Source organism: Microtus ochrogaster, chromosome 8 (genome assembly GCF_000317375.1).
Source record: "Microtus ochrogaster isolate Prairie Vole_2 chromosome 8, MicOch1.0, whole genome shotgun sequence".
NCBI classification, from domain to species: Eukaryota; Metazoa; Chordata; class Mammalia; order Rodentia; family Cricetidae; genus Microtus; species Microtus ochrogaster.
The window spans coordinates 27,264,213-27,279,615 of record NC_022015.1 but is presented as its reverse complement, the minus strand read 5'-3'; the positions used below and the strand labels follow the sequence as shown (position 1 = coordinate 27,279,615).

General features: G+C 45.8%; 1 protein-coding gene across 2 annotated transcripts in view; it reads left to right on the top strand.

Annotated features, from left to right (window-relative positions):
* The first annotated feature begins 2,231 nt into the window (after positions 1 to 2,231).
* C8H10orf90 (chromosome 8 C10orf90 homolog) overlaps positions 2,232 to 15,403 on the top strand; it is a 220,696-nt gene continuing 207,524 nt past the window's right edge. For both annotated transcript variants that reach the window (XM_026781037.1, XM_026781036.1), the window contains exon 1: positions 2,232 to 2,896. In XM_026781037.1, coding sequence (XP_026636838.1) covers positions 2,693 to 2,896 — 204 coding nt within the window. In that variant the 5' untranslated portion in view covers positions 2,232 to 2,692. The remainder of the gene's footprint in view (positions 2,897 to 15,403) is intronic.

Sequence of the window (15,403 nt, the reverse complement as noted above, 5' to 3'; positions counted from 1 at the left end):
GCAGAGGTCTAACTTTCATAGTGAACAAGACGTTCACTTTAAGGAAAAAAAAAGAGGAGGGGCTGGGGAGATGACACTCAGTGGGTAAAGCACTTAGCATACAACTGTGAGGACCCGAGTTCAAATTTCAAGAACCCCTGCAAAGCCAGGTGTGGTGGTGCTCATCTGTAATCCCAGCAGAGTCAAGAGGAGGCTCTCCTTAGAGAGACCCTGCCTCAGGTGGGTGGAGCTGCTCTCTGTGATCTCTGTCTGCAAAGGTCTGCACTGATAGGCTCTTAAAGTCTAAGGCTGTCAGAACAGCAGCGGGGGGTGGGGGGGATGGAGGGATGGGGAGGTTGAGGGGGTGAGGGGGGAGGTGCGCTGACAAAGGGAGCTGGTGCCGGAGCACAGGAGCTTCGTCCAAATCCACATTCTTGTTAGCCATCCACACACTCATCCCCAACTCTCCATCCGTGGTTGCGTGGTTGCTTCAGCCCCTGACGAGTTCTCCTCCACCTTCCCTGCTTCCGGCCTTCCATCCTGACTCCATACACTGAGAAGTTGAATCTGACATCTCAAGACTCCTGTTCAGCCCTCCTGTCCAAGAATTTTTTTTTTTTTTTTTTTTTTTTTTTTTTTTTTTTTTTTTTTTTTTTTTTTTTTTTTTTTTTTTTTGGCTATGCAGCTGTGTCCTGTGACCAGCCACTGCTGCACTCAGTGGAGAGGGAGGAGTCACTCACTGGTCAGGTAAGCCCGTGATCTCTGGTGCTGCCTGAGAGAGCTGGTTTCCATAACAACCCAGGCAACCCTAGGTAAACTTCCCCTGGCTGGTTTTGAAACTCCTGGACAGGAAGCTCTGGTAGCTTCTACATGGCTTAGGGTCCTTCAGTGTGTAGTGGCATCAGAAGAAAAGCCGTGAGTGGCCTCACACCTGCTGGACAGGAACTCACAGGTACCAGAAGCAACTTTGAGGAGGTGCCAAGTTAGGTCTTCAGAGCCCAAACCAGGGATGCAGACTCCTTCCTTTGTTGAGGTCTTTGATAAGTTTTAATTACTTCATTATCCAAAAAATTTTTCCCTGGCTGCCTTTATCCCAGTGTTTCTAAAATCCAGCATGGCATTCTATGCCTCTCTGGAGAGTTTTCAGTGTAAATAAAGTCTGCCACCAGCTGGGTGTTACACTCTTATTCATGTCTCTAGGAAAGCTAGAGTCCCAGCTGAACATAGTAGACACCAGTTTAGTGACTTTGGGCTGGTGTTTAGTCTGCCGCAAACACTGACTGAAATGGCCGCCAGTCTTTCCCATCACCTCCTGGGCTTCAATTCTCAGCTTCAACATTCAACCCTTGCCCCTGGTAACAGGAGGCTAAAACCCCATCATCCGGGTCCTAGCCAGTCACTGTGACTTGCAGAGACCCCGTACACAGCAGGAAGGAGCGAGGTGTCAGCTGACATTGAGCTCTGCTTCTGGGAACATCACCAAGGCTTTCCTTCAGCCTTCCCTGGCTTTCATTGTGGACCGAGTTAAAGTTTTCCCAAGGTTATCCTTGTAGAAAACCAGACAGAAGTCCCTCCCGGCAAGCAGAGTTCTGCGTCTTGCCATCGGCTTTGTCTTGTGCGTGCCCTTGATTAATGGCTCCCAAGACCAGATGAATTGAAATGGCAGCAACACAGGAAATGAAAATAGGGAGGAGCCCTTTTTGGGTCTGTGTTCTAAGCAGCCTGACATTCAGAATCAAATAACTTTTTGCATAAAGTAAACCTTCATAAGCATGGCGCTATTAGGTTCTACTCTGGAGAGGGAACTGTGCGCAGTAATTTGAGCAGAAGCTGTAACAGCTCTTAAGAGTGATGTGTGCCACAGTTTGGGGCACATTCACCAGCGCAGGCACGCGCAGCTCTTTCCTCATTGTGTGGCTCACCTGATCCTCATAACCTGGGCGGGGGCAGGTAGGGAGGGCAGCTCTATCTTAGTGCTCTTCCTGGGGGGAAACTGAGGCTCCAGATATGAGGCGGCTTCCATGGTTGACTCTGGATGGCAGCCCCCTACCTGAGCCACTTTCCTTCCCAGCACGGTGTCTCTCCACGCCCGTCTTCAGCTGTCATTTCTGCGAGTCTCTTTTTCCCTGAATGCGCTCTTATCTGTTGCAGGGCTGAGGCCACTCTTTGTGCCAGTAGGCAGTCTGTACTTGTTCCTTTCAGGCCCCTGGCAAGCAAAAGCAGACACTTTAAAAGAGCGGCAATTATCCCTCTTGGTTCCTTTGTACAGAACTCTGTAAATAATTTATTTGGATTTGAGGGTCTAGAGACGGAAACACATATCGAACCTCTTGGTAACCAGGTGAATTCAGCGTCTGGAACTTAAAGGCAAGCAGAAAACAAGCGAGAAGGAAACGTGCCTCTTTGAAATCAGAGAAGACAGCAAGACCTCAGAGCCCAGGCGGGAGGCTGGAGTTGGCCAGGCTGCAGCAGAGGAAGTTTTTTTCGTGGCATTTAAAGGTCACCCAAGGGGTTTCCACAACTATATCGTGTGCCCCCCCTGTAGCGAGGATTTTGGAGCAACTGTCTGTGAAGTTGGAAAACACAGGCCTGCACTGGAGCTGGTCCCAAACCCCTCCTGCTGCACTCAATACCTGCATCAAACAAAGAAAATTGTGTTTGCTGGCTGGCTGGCTGAAGTCACAAGATTCCCAGTATCACACAGGGCTCCGGAATGCCTGTGAAACCTCCCGAGGAGGGGAAGATTGTGCACCCCACCTTTCAGATAACTGCCTTCAGTACCAGCCTGAAAAACCATGTGATGGTCATGGACCTGGTAAAGAAGGACTGGCTTCCTTCCCAGAGACGAGCTAAAGTTTGTTTCATCCACATGTGCCAAGGCCTGAAGGTGGCTGAGCGGCAAGTCAGCAGATACGAGGTACAGCTGGGGCTCGGCAGGGGCGGGGTGGGGGGGCAGGTGCACACGGAGCTTGGAGATACCGATGGAGGTCTATGTGAGAGACCCACTGGCCACGTGTCTTTTCTAGTTTTGCAAAATCATTGATTTGTTTGTATCTTGGAAAATACTCTGTAAAATCCTTCCTTTAATTTATTTCAGTTTTTTTTTTCAGTATGTTGGAGGGGATAATGTTAGCTAAATGGGTCTGATAGACAACTGACCACAAAAATCTGCCCAAAGATTTCCGAGATGGGTTGCTGGTATCCACACCTGGGAACTGCAGTGCACCCTGTGATTCCAGTGCTATTGGCCCTGTGAGTCTGTACTTACCTGTCTCTAGGAAGAAATGCCTATTTGTCTGCCTGCGTGTTTAGAGGGAGCGTATTCATGACTGTCTTGCTCGAATTGAGATAGCAAAGTTCCAGATTGATCTTTTACTTTTTGTAAGCATGAGCTTTAGTTTTCAAGCCCAGACTAGTTTTGGAAAACAGGGAGGCCTTTGGCAATTGAAAATGTCAACCTGACATAAACACATCACCATGAAAGATATCTGTATTCTACCCGGGGTACCAGCCATAAGTGCTTATCTTTTCAGAAAGTAAACACATGTGAAATCTGATCAGCTTTCCATTGTACATGGAATAAATTATGAATGGCACTGTAATTGACTCCCAGATAGCTCACTTACCCATCTCTTTGGATGACTGTAACATGTACATTGCTAATGCTTTATGAAAAGGTGAGTGTTGGAATATTGATGTTGTTATTGGGAAAGCCCTCCTCTGAGTTCTGGCAAATACTTGAGACCTTTGATCACCCACACTTGGCAGTAGGGAAGCCAGCCTGACTGGGAGGAACAGGTTTTGCAGGGTTCAAGGTTAACTTTCTTCCAGTTCTAGCCCTGAGAGAGTGAATTTCCATGTTCACAACAGATATGTAAAGGGCACAGAGAAAAAAATGGTGTTAATGAAATTCAGTAGTAGTCCTTATTCATTAATTCATTGCTCAATCAGCCAGAGCAAAAGGTGTGCAATTAGGATATAATTGAAAGAAACCAGAGATGTTATTATTCACAAGTAATTAATCGGATGGGGACAGAATTTTATCACTGTATAATTTCCATTGCGACTATTTTCCAGTCCCCAAGAGAGGGGAGAACTTGTTGAATTGTCTCATCATGCATTTTACAGTAGCCCTCATGGCTCTGTTTTAGACCTTTCCTAGTGAATACCCTCTCTTGCCTTCCAGTTTTCATAAGTAAGACTTCCCCATTCATTTCTTCATTATTGTAGCCACACCGAAAGGAATGTGAAGGGTGTGCCGCCGGAGATTGCGGGAAAACTTCAAATACATTGATTGCCACAACTACATGTTCCTGTGGCCGAACTGTTTGCTACCATTAGGAGCCAATATCCTAGCCATGTGTGCTAAGTGAACCCGAGGCCTCTCTCCAGCTAGCAGTTTAAGCACTTGCCTAGTTTTTACTGAGTCTATCTATCCATGAGACATGGTACATACAGGGCCTGCTTCCTGGGCGCAAGAGCAGGCAAAGTTTGAAAACAATGAATAGGACCCAGGCCTCCTGACTTGAACTTTAAGTAGGGTTTATTTTAGGTTTAGAGTCGGGAGACACAGATGGATGGGGGGAGGTGTGCATAGGAGGTTGACAAGCCAGGAATCTTCTTCGGTCTGGCAAATACATCACATTTGTCTGCCATCAGTTTATTTCTGTTATGATCTTTTTTTCTTATCAGATTTTGTATGTTTACTTTTTGAAGTGATAGCTGCTTCTGGCTGCTACTGTTTGCGGAATACAGATACCTTTTAGGGGGTCCTGTGTTTAGCTCAGGTTGACATTTTTCACCTCCAAAGTTCATAGTAAACATTTCAGATTTTAAAATAGTCCAAAGCCATGGAGCGATTACAGTTATCCTCGCCGGGGCATGTCAGTACTGTTTAGATAGAAAAGGTAGGGAGAAACAAACCTTGGGGCTCCATTTTCTAAGCTGAACATACCTAGGAGACCAATTAACAGCCCAGCCTGTCATTGGACTCAGCCCGGTGACTTCTCCCCCTACAACAGCTCAGAGGCTTCCTGTTAACCTGGGCTCTGGCCATGAAGTGACTGATAGGGTAGAAAATGAGCAAGGTCGCTGGGATGAACTCTCAATCCACAGGGATACTAGATTAAAGAAACGGGTTCATTTTTTAATGAGAGTGTGTTTGCGAGACTTGTCTGTGAAAAACCTACTGATGTCAAGTTCCTGGGAGGAGCTGCAAGTCCGCTGACCTGAGGATGGGGAATTCTCTCAAACCGCAGAGGGAGTCCTGAGCTGCGTTAATGCCGAGAGAAATCATTGTGCACGTGGGACGGCAATGATTGGGTAACTCCAGCCCAGGCAGGGTCCAGGTGTATCTGGTCCCTTCCTTAAACTGCCTTCAGCTGGAGCCATGAGAAGAACCTGTGCTGAGTGAGAGCTTGCCAGGTCAGGAAGCAGATGAGGGTGAGGATGTTGTAGATCCCAGGGCCTGATGTTTGCAAAGCCCTGGATTCCTCTTGACCCCAAACGTGCCCTAAACTAACAGGAACACTATGTGTTAAGGAAATTCTTCTTTGAGTAAGTGGTCTGTGTGGTTAAGAAATTTACCACACCATATCTGGACGTGGATGGTCCTGTCTGAAAACAATGTTTGCTATTCACATTGCGAGCGTGCATTCCTGAGATGCCCTATGAATAAGGCCTGGATGGCTTCACCAACCATGGGAAGGGAAGCCATAGAGTGGTATGATGGATTTGCATCTCTCTTCCACATGGTACAAAGAATGAGCTTCAGTAGCCACACTTTGGTTTTGAATGAGTTATTAAGTATAGAACAAGCCAAAGTAAAAGAGTATATAACGATTAGCGGATAGATACATAGGTGGCAAAAATCACCAAACTGGGCTTTCGGAACATCCTGCCGGAATGGGGAAGACCCTTTAAAGCAGTCAGCTGGTGTTCCAGGTGGAGAAAAGCAGGGTGACCCATCCAATGATGGCACCAAGGACAAGAACAAATCGCACAGAAAGGTGACATCACCAAACCAAAGTTTTCAAGCATTCAGCAGAAACTAACTAGGGAAGCCCTGATAAAGCTGCCCGAGTTCCCAGCAGAGTGGGTCCCATGCAGAGCAGGGGGACCCTCAGGTGAGGCTTCCAGGTCAAAACCAATAGGAGCAGATAATGCTATGGAACAGGGTGCTCACAAGAGCCAACAGAAACTGAGCAGGGAGGTTGAGGCAGTCAGCGGTAGTCCCCCGTTGGGCATTCCATTCTCTTCGTGGTCGGACACCCAGCTTCTCCTTCCCACAGCAGACACTTTTGTATCACAAGCTAAGCAGTAGTAACCCTGCTGGAAATGGTTCACCTTCTCCCTGTTCTCAAGGGCACAGCATTTTGCTCATGGGCCATTTTGTGCTCCCTGGCACAGAATTGGGGGTGGATGACTCATCCCCAGACAGAGGACCTCAGAAGATTCTTTGAGACAAACATGCTTTCGTCTAAAACGGGGTTAGGCATGCACACTCCAGAGCTAGCTCTGGTGGTCTTGAATAAGACACGATAACTTGCCATTGTAATGTACATTTCAACCTCTCAAAAAATTGCTGAGACCTGTCTGGTCACAGGTACATGCTGGAGCTTGAAGGTCAAGGCTTGCCTATCTGACTTCTAACACGTGACAGTTTTCCACCTTCTCTAGGAAATGAGCTAGGGGAAGGTGATATATGTGGAAAACACTAATTACCCAAGCCTCTTTGACCATCTGCTTTTCTATTTTATTATTATTTGTTATCATCATCATCATCATCATCATCATCATCATCATCATCATCATTACTATTTAACGAGACTTTTGCCAGCAACACTTGGTTCTGGCTACCTGAAAGAATCATGGTGAAATTTAAAAGTCCCTCTGTATGTGTGACTCAGCTAAGACCACTGTGTCTCAGTGGGCTCAGTGCAATATCAGACCATCAACACCAAATGGCAAACAAACTAAAATAATTCCTAGGAGGCTCCTTACCTCTCCCATTTCTCTCTGGTTCTCAATTCTCTCTACCTTCCCAAGTACACGAGGCAAACACTAACGGGGCTTTAAGGCTATTGTCGGTGGCATTCACCATTCTTTCTGCTCCTTGCCCATCTATTTCTACTGATTGATTTGCCTCCTGGTTATGAGTATGTTTCCTTTCTTCTTTACACACCAGGCAGGTTTTCAGTAGGAATTGAGCTATTGTGACTTTTGCATTGTTTGGATGCTTGGTTTTGTTCTATGTCTGTAAAGAGTGTTGGCTGGTTTCTGGTGGTAGATTAAGATGCTCGCCGACAGCTTGGTCATGCTCGGGTCTACCTGGGAGATCTAGGAAAGGCTGAGAGGAGGCTCCAGTGCAGAGCCATGGTTCTCTAATATTATAGCTCTGTCCCATGGTAATGGTTGGAGATACTTTTGATGAGGGAAGCTTGGAGGAGGATCTCACTGATTCTAATGGGTAGAGGTCATAGATGCTGCAGCTTCTGTGTGTGAAAAATGTATGTGCATGTTTGTGTGCATGTATGTGTGAATATGTATGGAATCCAGGAATCAGCTTTGATGATGCCATTTATCTTGCCTTTTCTTCTTCTTCTTCTTCTTCTTCTTCTTCTTCTTCTTCTTCTTCTTCTTCTTCTTCTTCTTCTTCTTCTTCTTCTTCTTCTTTTTTGAGACAGTCTCTCCATCACTTTTACCTGAAAACCACTGGTTTGGCTAGGCTGGCAAACCCTGGGAAGTTTCCCTTCTCAGCATCTTGAAGTCTGAGACTATAAGAGTATATTACCACTCCAACCATACATACATACATATATTTATATATACATATATATTTTCTCCTAGGGGATCAAGCTTTGATTATCATAGCACACACTTTACTGACTGAGTTATTCTTCAAGCTGAAATGGTGTTAACTTCTTCTAATACACAGCATAGCTAGCTTCCTTCTGACAGAGAACACTCCAGCCTAAAAGACCCCAGTAGTGAGAGGGAGAAGTCCTATTCTAGGACTTACTTAGCCCCACTGTTAAGACATGGTCTTTCTGAGGCGTCTCTGGCTTCTCTGGTGTGATGAGTCCTTCCCGCAGGTGGGGTTATGAATCCTTTCCACCTGTTTAAGGTCTTACCATCCCTTGGCCTGCCCCTTTCTAGATTTTCATTCCTTTTGCTCCCAGATCGTTTTCTCTCAAGCAGATGCGGGTCAGAAACCTTGAGCAGTTCCTTGTGATCAGCTGATGCCCTCTTTTCTCACAGTTCCTGCCCTTCGTGAATGTCAACACCGGCTACCCGAGTCCAGCCTATGTCCCCTGTGCTGAGTGAGAACTCAGGCTCTGCTGCTTCTCCACTCCCAGGGTCACAATCTGGAAGCCACCACATGTAGGGATAATTATGGAGTGCTTCCCTCTCATTTCCCCTCCATCAGGGATCACAGACCTGCATTGCTGACTTACAATGAGAAAAAGCTATTGTGCCACCACTTGTACTACATTATTATACACTGTTTGTGAACAGAAGGAAAGGCCTGGAAATATGGTTTTGATGTTGTACCAGGGCTGATAAAGTTCACTCATGCTTGCACATGCATGTGTGTGTGTGTGCGCGCGCACGCATGTTCATGCCAGTATACACATGGGAATGAGTGTATATGAGTTCAGGTACTTGTGAAGGTCCCAGGTGAGGTGTCATTTCTCTATAGCTACCTACTTTGTTTTTGGACACTTCTTAATGGCCCGGAACTTGCCAAATAGGCTAAGGTGACTGAACAGTGAGCCTTAGGCAGCGACTGTTTCTACCTCCTCATTATGGGAATTATCACACTTAACTTTTAAAAGATGTGGGGTTTGGGATCCAACTCAGGTCCCCATGCTTGCGAGATAAGTAATTCACCAACTCATCCATCTCCCCAGCCCTTCTACTATGGACTTTGAAGACGGCTTTCAAGGGGCTATGATGGGTTTTGATGTCTTGAATAATAAAAAAGTCTCAAATTTGAAGTACTCAGGATTCATGATGACTTGATTTGTGAGATGATGAGGTCACAAAAGCCAAACAGGAGGAAAAACAAATGCTTTCTTCTCTTAGCTATCAAAAGGTTCACACCAGTGTTACCCAGTATCTCGCTGAGTTGACAATTCTGAACCAGACCAAAGTCTGCTGGATCTTGATTTTCTTCCTCAAGTCCTGGCCACGAAGCAATGCTTTTGCTGGTGACTCCTGTTGTATTGCAGGCCCAAGCACTCCAAAATGAGCAGTCTGAGAAGAGGCAAGTAGATGGCCCTGAGGCTCGAGACGATCATTTAGCTTCCTCTTCACTCCAGGGCTATCCTTCCTCCTCCTCCACTGCCCATGGCTGGTTCAGAAATTCATGGGCCATTTAAGTTTTATGTGTGGTGCTGGGAATTAAACCTAGAACCGCTGAGGTGCACATCTAGTCCCACAAGTCTCTGCTTTAAACACGAAGCCATGATCTGAAGTTCCAGCCCCATCCTTGGTATCCATAGGGCCCAGCGGAAAACAACAAAGACACCAGCAGAACCCACTCCACTGGGAGAGCTGGTGTGGGAAGGGTGGGGGAGGTGTGCCAGAGGGGAGAGTGGCCAGGCCAGCATCACTGTGTGTGAGGAGCTCCGCGGAGGCAGAGATAGAACAAAGGAGGCTGGTGTGGCTGATTCATGAAAAGCCTCATTCATCCTTTCCACAGCTGTGTGAGACACATGAGCCCCATTTTTTTTTTTTCCAAAGAGAAAATTCCGAGAGGCTCAGAGAGCTGATACAGGCATCACAGAGGCAATGTGGCTCGGAGGACTCTGGCCTCATGATGTCCTACTGTGAGGTCTGTGTTTCTGATGGAGTGCTCAGGAGGAGAAACGAAGGTTCCCCTCCTGACTGTAACTGCTGGATAGTGGTTCCATGAGTCATCACAGATGCAGCGAAAGCTAGTCTCGATGGCAGAAGGCCAAAGCAGGGTCTTCCACTGCCCCGGGGCCTCCTGCTGAGGACATGGTTCTTTGTCACCTTCTCTTGTCTGGAACTTCCATCCCTCTATTTATGCTGTCCCGGTTTCTACTCACACAGAGAGTAGAGGAGGTTAAGAAGAAACACTCAGGCTGGCCTGCTGTAAAGTACCAACGAGCAAAAGTCATTATACCATTTTAACGTAGTTTTTAACGAAGTTTGTTTTCCAAGCAGATGATAATATTCAAAAGCTATAATGTATATGATGTGCTTAAAGAAAGCCATATTCTGTCATATACTGATTCCACTGTAAGCTGTTCCTCTGGAGTTACAGATAGCTTCCACAGGTTCAGCATAGAGATCCACAAATTATTCCTGATAGTGAATGTTGTAGTTTTGTGGAAGGCAAGATTTGATTTGTGAATTGAGCCCATACTTTAGGTGCTGTGTAACATGATCTTTTTAAGTTTGGTGCTTTTTTTTTTTTTTTTTTTTTTTTTAAATAACATTGTCTGTGAAAATATCAACATTAGGGTTGGTGAGATGACTCAGCAGGGAAAGGCCCTTGTTGACAGGCAGACTACCTGAGTTTGACCCCTGGAGTCCACAGGACGGAAGAATACTGACTCTTGCAAGTTGTTCTCTGGCCTTCATAAGCCTTCTGTGGCGTGAGCACACCACACCCACACAAGGAAAACATAGAGGAAATAAAACTGAATAATACTGACAGCACCTATCCTCTTCTTGTTGAACAGTGACTCACAAGACTATAATTACAATTATGGGAAAACTGGACAAGTTCAATAGGGAGGCATACAGCTCAAATTCCAAGAGGAACATTGTAAGATTCCGAGTGCTTAATAATATTGATTTTGGCTTCTGCGGCTTTATTCTCTACATGATAAAGATGTCTTTTGCAAACACTAATGAGGGAGGCTGGAGAGATGGCTCAGCAGTGAACAGTATTTGCTGCTCTTGCAGAGAATATGAGTTCAGTTTCCAGCACCCACAAGGCAGCTCACAACCACCAGTAACTCCAATTCCAGGGATCTGGTGACCTGTTGTGGTCTCCTTGTCAATGAAATGTCTAAAGAATTGTCTGCCACCTAAAGAGATGGTGGCACACAATTTAACCCCAGAATTTGGGAGGCAGAGGCAGACAGATCTCTGTAAGTTCAAGGTTAACCTGGTCTACATACCAGGTCAGGCTCTAAAGGTACACAGAAAAACACTGTCTCAAAACAAAAACAAAAACAAAAAAAAAATAAGCAAAGAAAGAATTGACTGCCCAGCATCTTTATTCCCCAAATGACAGATACATGGTGACTAGCCAGGGTACCCCAATCTAGGGAAAGTAGGCTATTTTCTTATGGTCACCCTGGATTGATCGCTGAAGCATCCAGCTTTCTTTCTTAAGACCAGGATTGCATCAGCACAATGCACCACTGCAGACTGCCTCAGCTTGGATTGGCTCTAAGAGACAGGAAACACACCCCGGCAAGTGCCATCTGTATTTGTTTTGTATTGCTGTGCAGCAGATGGTCATGTCTGACTGTTGTGGAGACTACAAGTCCTAGTGTGGGTTAGATGGCTCCTCTGCATCAGGAAGTCCTCCCCAGTCGGAGTAGGAGCCAGCCAGCCTCTCACCGAAGGCTCAGGGTCTACTTCCAAGGCTACTAGCAAATGGAGGAGTTTAGTTCCTTGTTGCAGGACCGATGTCTCCATTTCCTTGTGGGTCACAGACAAATATTAACTACCAGAGGCCATCTGTAGGTTCTTGCCATGTGGGTCTAGCCAAAGAGAACACTAGTTTATCTTTTAAAAAATGATTTATGTTTACTTATGTGAGCCTGAGTGAAGATATGTGTACCACATGCATGCAGGAGGACTCAGAGGCCAGAAGAGGGCATCAGATCCCTAGAACTGGAGTTAAAGGCTGCTGGGTGCCAGCCTGCGTGTGCTGGGAACCTGAACCTGGGCCACCGGCAAGAGAGATATCTCTAGTCTGTTGTTTGCCATTTCAAGGTCATCAGGAGATCCAATCTTTCTGCCTTGGATCTCTCTTGACTTATTTACACATTTTACTTGATAGGTCAGGCCCACCTGATATAGTCTCCATTTTAATTGATTCAATGACAACAGATTTGTAAACTCAGTATCATGGGTAAAATCATTTTCCAACGTAGCATAGCTTAGCTATAGGAGCGGGAGCCTGCTCTGTCCACGACTGCTGCCCAGACTCAAGGAAAGGTCACTGTGCAAGGCATACACATCAAGGGTAGGTGTCTTAGTGGCTGTCCAAGTTGTCTGCTTTCCGACTAATTTTCAATTGCTTGTATAGGTGGAGGAAAGAAAATAAAAGGAGGCTTTGGGAAGGGCCTCATAGGTCGAAGTCTATTTGAGAGCAGCATGGAGAAGGGGGTTTATAAGTTGCTCTATGGAATCATGAACTTTCTTCTGACACCAGATCAGCCTTGAGTAGATACCTTAGGATTGTGCCATAAATAAATGATGAGCAAAAGCTCATTAAATGCTTCTTGGGTACAAACTGGCAGGCAGGGAAAGTGACAATTACTGCATAGATGGTGTCTTCTCTGACGTAGCGCTTACAGTTGCCTCCCTGGCACACTCGTGCTTTTGAGTGACTGGCACACAAACAGACAGGTGATGGACAGCTGAGTACCAGCTCCGCTTTGCCCAAGTGAAGCTCCAAAGTAGAAGCCGCCTGGTTGATTATCCCTTTTGTTAATAGGATTCTGAAATAGTGAAATAATCTCAGGTCTAATTCACATCCTCTCTCAGTCTCAGAAAGACAATCCATAATTTGGAAATGGCAGAGTGCCTGACAAGCAAAGAGAGCTGAAGGCAAATGGAGATGGAGTTTTTCAAAGTAGATAATAGAATGCTTACCACTTTGTATGGAAGGCAAGAAGCTGCTTCATGTTAAAGCAGTCCACAGCCGAGAGCAAGGGGCTGGATGCACAAGGCACCTGCACAGAGACCCGATGCCTCTCATTCAGTCGTGTGTTTATAGGAAGTTCATGAGAACTGTGATTTTTTTTTTTAGCTTATCTTTCCACTGATTCATTCCATGTGCTACTGGCTTCTCTGCACTCTGCTTTGCCCTCAGTCCTCTGCTCCGGCCGGTGTCTTGCTTGCTCTCTAGTCCCAGTGACACAGGCTGTTGAGTGGCGATGGGCCAGGTCAGGCATGCAGAAGGATTGCATCTTGGTTGAAGGGTATGCAGAGAGGGCTCTGTGAATGTAGGGAAGAGGCATGCTCCCTGGGATGGAACGAGCTTTGCTGGCTTTCTCGTGCATACCACTCACTGCACCAGGAATTCAGGAGTACAGGCAGGAAGGCTCTTGTAAGCAGTCTCAGAATAGTGGCCACTTGTATTGGGCTGTGAAATTCATGGAGGCTGTCACAATGAAAGCACGAACAGTCCTGTTTGGAAACAGGGAGAGCTGTCTGTAAAGCTTTCTAAATAGATTTCATACTTTATGAAAAATGGTTTTCCTTTCTTTTGATTTTCTACAATGTTTTAAATTTTTTTATTAAATAGTCTCTGTAAAGATAAATTACAATTTTACATTATTGGCGTGGATCTTACTGTTCATCTTTATAATGTCCAATGCCGTCTCTAGCAAAATCTGAGTCACAACATTAACTCTTGAGTGGAATCGGCACAATGGCAATTATGTCGCAGCTCATCCGTGGGCACGTGTACTTTGTTCTTATAAGAACAACAGGCTTGCTGCAAGAACCAACTCATCTGTCATACTCCTGTCCACCAACGCTCACTGCCTCTAGCTTGCTTGGCAGAAGGCAAGGACTGCAGAGGTAGCTCAGGTTTTCCAAGCTGGTCCTTCTTTCTTTACCATTGTTTCACTCTATGTGGGTTGATCAACCCAGAAAGTGACATGAGCGTGTTGGTCAGATTTTCTGTTCCTGTTGTAGGAAGCACAGCCTAGAGTAAGCATTGGAGAAGCCAGAATTGCTAAGCGTGCAGGCCTGCTTTGTTCAAGGAAGGAGGAATAACCCCTGGCCCCCTGGAATGCTAGCATGAAAGTGGTTAAACAACCTGGTGAGCCTTGGCTGCTCTACCAGGATCCAGTCTCTACTTGAATTTTCTCTAATATCCTGAGAACTCTTTAGGCCCTAATCCTGGGCATTGTCTCTCAAGGAACTGAACTCATCCTTGTGGAAGAGGCTCAATGTACTTGGCATCCTCCATCAGTAAGTAGAATCTATCCTTTGCTTATTGCCAGTCCTTCCTCTCTAAGCTCTAAGCCCTGGTACTGTTTCCCAGTCAGCAGAGCTCATTCTTATGATAGAGTCTCAGGTACTTAGCTATAGTTGGTATTTTGCAAGGGAATTTTGATGTGGCCATCCCTGAAACACTCTTGACACCTGACTATGTCTGCAGTGAGTTAGGAGGTGTGGCCTCAGGGTGGTGGGTAAGTAGACACATGAAGTCTAGACATACCTGTTCATCTTGCAGTCACTGCAAGTCTATGGGACTCCAGTGTATCACAGGCTTCTGGGACTCTGACCCTGAGGAATTCCTTATGTCAAGGCCATCAGGGAAACCAATGAGCACTTGCTACACACATCCTCTCATCCGCATGCCAGCGCCACATCCCATCAGACTTCACTTCTGAGTTGTACATTTAAAAATAAAATTATTGAAAATTTTAATATGGTAGTACTAAAAGCAGAGACTTACCGAAGAAGAAAATGGATAAATTTGACTTAATAAAAATTAAAGGTGTGTGGGCCAAAGGGTGCTAGCAGTGGAGTAAACAGGAGCTCATCCACAGGATGGATGCACGTCGAGGTTATTATGCTAAGTGAAGGAAACCAGCGTCAGTGAGCTCCAGCCTCACAAGACAGCTGGCACAGCCAAATTCACATCAGCATAAAGAAGGACAGGGGCTAGGAGGGACCGGTGGAGGAGGTGCAGAATTATCCAATGGGTGCCAGAGCTTCCTTCTGGGAAGACAACATCCTGAAAACTGATAGTGGTTGCATTGGTTACTGTTTCTGTGACAAAACACCCCAGCCAAAGGTAACGTAGAAAAGAAAGTTTATATTAGCTTACAGTTTTGAGAGGAGAGCATGGAAAACCAAGGCAGGTGGTGGCAACAGGAAGCTGACTGATAACATCGTATTGGGTCAGGAAGCAGAAAGGAAGGGGAAGTGATTTGAAGCTATACATCCTCAACAACCCCCACTCGTGCTTTGGTGACATACTTCCTCTAGCAAGACTCCACCTCCTAAAGGTTCCAGGGACTTCCCCAACAGCACCACCAAGAGGGGCAGGCATTCAAACACACGAGCCTGTGGGGGACATTTCTTCTCCAAATCACAGCAGTGGGGATGGCTGAATTTCATCCTGGAGATTTTTTTTTTGAGTTTCTTTTTTTTAAAATTTATTTATTTATTAAAGATTTCTGCCTCC